This window comes from Dipteris shenzhenensis, chromosome 5 (assembly GCF_047967505.1).
Source record: "Dipteris shenzhenensis isolate YYH24624 ecotype China chromosome 5, Dip_SZ_1.0, whole genome shotgun sequence".
Taxonomy (NCBI): Eukaryota; Viridiplantae; Streptophyta; class Polypodiopsida; order Gleicheniales; family Dipteridaceae; genus Dipteris; species Dipteris shenzhenensis.
Genome location: NC_141600.1, coordinates 56,942,009 through 56,944,891, shown reverse-complemented (window position 1 = coordinate 56,944,891; position 2,883 = coordinate 56,942,009). Strand labels below are relative to the sequence as shown.

General features: G+C 45.8%; 1 protein-coding gene across 1 annotated transcript; it reads left to right on the top strand.

Moving 5' to 3' along the window:
* Positions 1–416: 416 nt before the first annotated feature.
* On the top strand, positions 417–2,246 carry LOC147902231 (GDSL esterase/lipase At5g03820-like). The gene is made up of 5 exons (XM_087375021.1): positions 417–714; positions 801–931; positions 1,039–1,272; positions 1,361–1,613; positions 1,752–2,246. The coding sequence occupies exons 1-5, from the start codon at positions 462–464 to the stop codon at positions 1,943–1,945; spliced, it is 1,065 nt and encodes a 354-aa protein (XP_087231147.1). The 5' UTR covers positions 417–461; the 3' UTR covers positions 1,946–2,246.
* The last annotated feature ends 637 nt before the right edge of the window (positions 2,247–2,883 follow it).

Below are 2,883 nucleotides of genomic sequence, written 5' to 3'. Positions count from 1 at the left end.
TTACGAGTTGGCTTGCCCACTCTGGTGTAACATAATTAGTCCATTGTGTCATAATAAATCGTGATTCTGTCGTGAATACAATCGTGGATGATGGGGCTTTTCTCCTGAAATCATGGTGGACGGAGATGTTGGGAAAAGCTCGAGAGAAGAGAAGAAAAGTGAGGGGGGATTGAATTGTACTACCTTGGGGGGGGAGGGAAGGGCAGGTGGGTTGCCAGCTCTAGGATCATAAAGGCTACTCACCTGCACCACCCAACTGTAACATAACTTGGGAGCTCGGCGCTGCAGTGAGCACAACACAACAACAAACAAGAAGAAGAAGAAGAAGGTGGTACTTTAGTCATTCATTGCCCGCCACCCCACAACATATTTACTATATTGTCTACACTCGTCTCTGCTTGTTAACCTCCATATCCTCTCAGTCTCATTGCCCATCTCCTTAACTCCTCTCCTTCCTCCCCATGGCTCTCCCTCCCCCCCTCCCTCCTCTCCTCCCCCTCCTCGCCTTCTCCCTCTTCCTCCTCCTCCCCCTTGCCTCCTCTCAAAGCCTCGTCCCTGCCCTCTTCGTCTTCGGTGACTCCACCGTCGATGTTGGTAACAATAACTACCTCAACACCGTCCTCAAGGCCGACTTCTTGCCTTACGGCAGAGACTTCGACACTAAGAAGCCTACTGGCCGCTTCTCTGATGGACGACTCGCTACTGACTTTACTGGTGAGCAATGCGGGATAAGCGTTCTTGTGAGAACCTCTTGCAGACCAGGTCATCACTCTGAGTCGCTGACCTTTCGCTTCGTGCAGCTGCTCTACTCGGTTTTGCGAACTTTCCGGTGCCTTATCTGTCTCCCTTGGCCGCTGGAGTGAACCTCACAACCGGTGTCAACTTCGCCTCAGCCGGATCCGGGTTCTACGACAGCACCGCGCAGCACTTCGTAGGCCTTCACTTGACTGCTCTGCTCGTAGTGCATTTGGTCTTACAGGCACGCACTTTTTTCGTGTGCTTTCCTGACATCCTCCGGCCGCTGTGTTTGTTGTCCAGAATGTTATTACCATGTCAAAGCAGCTGGAGCTGTTCCAGGAATATAAAGGACGCCTCACTCAAGTTGTGGGATCAACCAACGCGTCGTCTATTATCAATGGCTCGCTGTTTGTTGTTAGTGCAGGGAACAGCGACTTCTTACAGAATTACTACATCAATCCCCGACTCAAGGAACTATATACAGTCACTCAATTTAGCCAAATCGTTTTGGACCTGGCCGCCAAGTTTATCGAGGTAAGATACGTCCTTACTGCGTCCTTACGGTGCGTTCGCATTAATCACGCACCTCTTTAATCTCTAACAAGTGTTGCCTGGTTTGCAGAGTCTCTACTCACTCGGAGCGAGAAGAATAGGTGTTGTGTCTCTCGCTCCTTTTGGCTGTGTCCCGTTAGAGCTCACCGTTACTCGCACCAAGTCGGGGTGTGTGGAGAGCCTTAACCAAGTAGCAAATGCATATAATGTGGCTTTGAACTCCACTATCAACCATTTCCCGTCAAGCTATCCCGACCTGAAGATTGCATATTTCGATATCTATAGCGGCTTGCTTGATCTTATAAAGAACCCAGCAGCCAATGGTGAGATTCTTTTCCTGCTTTTGAGATGGTTGATTACTAGGCCGATGGACCACATGTTTATCGTCAATGAGTGGATACCCTTAACTAGTTTTGTTTTTGGGTGGCAAATTTACTCTTCGAACCATTGTTCGGGTTCAGGTTTCACAGAAGTCCACAGATCTTGCTGCGGAACAGGAACAGTGGAGACTGCTATTCTATGCAACAAGTATTCGCCAGGCACGTGCACCAATGCGTCCCAATATATTTTCTTCGACAGTGTCCACCCTACGCAGGCAGCCAATGAGATCTTAGCCAACAACCTGCTGCTTGCGGGTATCTCCCTCGTCAGTTAAACCTGTATTTCCAGCTTGCGGAGAGTGTCTGTTCACATGCTGCTAATCCTTAGACATTTCGTCTCAAGTTGAGATAACTCTTCTCGAGACTCTTGTTTGGGCAGATCTTACTCGGCTAAACATTACATTCTTCTTGTATAATCATTGTTGAAGTGGCTCGCTTTGAACCTTCTGCAAAGCAGCGCCTATTGCTGTTGTATTTGATGAAGACTACAAGCTTTGTCACTCTTATGACTCCTGATATGATGGAGCTTCATCTCTCGTAGAAAGCCCCAATATTATTAAGTAAATATTTAATCCATGTGCCCATGATGCGAAAACGAAGGAATAACCATTTTGCATTTTTAGATGCTTTTTTTTTCGTAAAGGTTACTCCATTAAGTATGAAATCTGAATGAAAACCGCCAGAGCAATCTCTAATGCGGGAGTACATCATGGCACACATGAGAAAAAAAAGCCAGCTCAAAAAGAGCTAACAAAAATCTAAGGTGGAGGCTGAAAATGTCACCTCAACCTTGAAGGAGACCTTTTTTTTTTCGGATGCTTTTCTTTTCTTTTTGTTGGATGCTTTTTGCTCCTCTTGTAGTAGCATATTTTGGACATTTTTGCCTTGGTGCCCATATAATGAGCCAAGGGAAAATGAGAGGGCTATCAAGATATGTCGCATCCATAGTAGAGAGGTGTTATATTAATGGTGTGAAAGTTTGGGAAATGACTCCTTGAGGTCTATAGCATGGAATGTTTTTACTATTAGTCATTTCTATTTTCTTAGAATTTTTTACAACATAGGGAAAACACTCACTTTTCCATTCTCTCCATTAGATAAGAACGCTGAATTGGAATTGGTGATGCATGACTAAGATTTCATGCAAGACCATTGGCTTTTGTTCACCATGTAATTTCTCTTTCCATTAGAGGTCCTTGTGTGCAATTCTCTT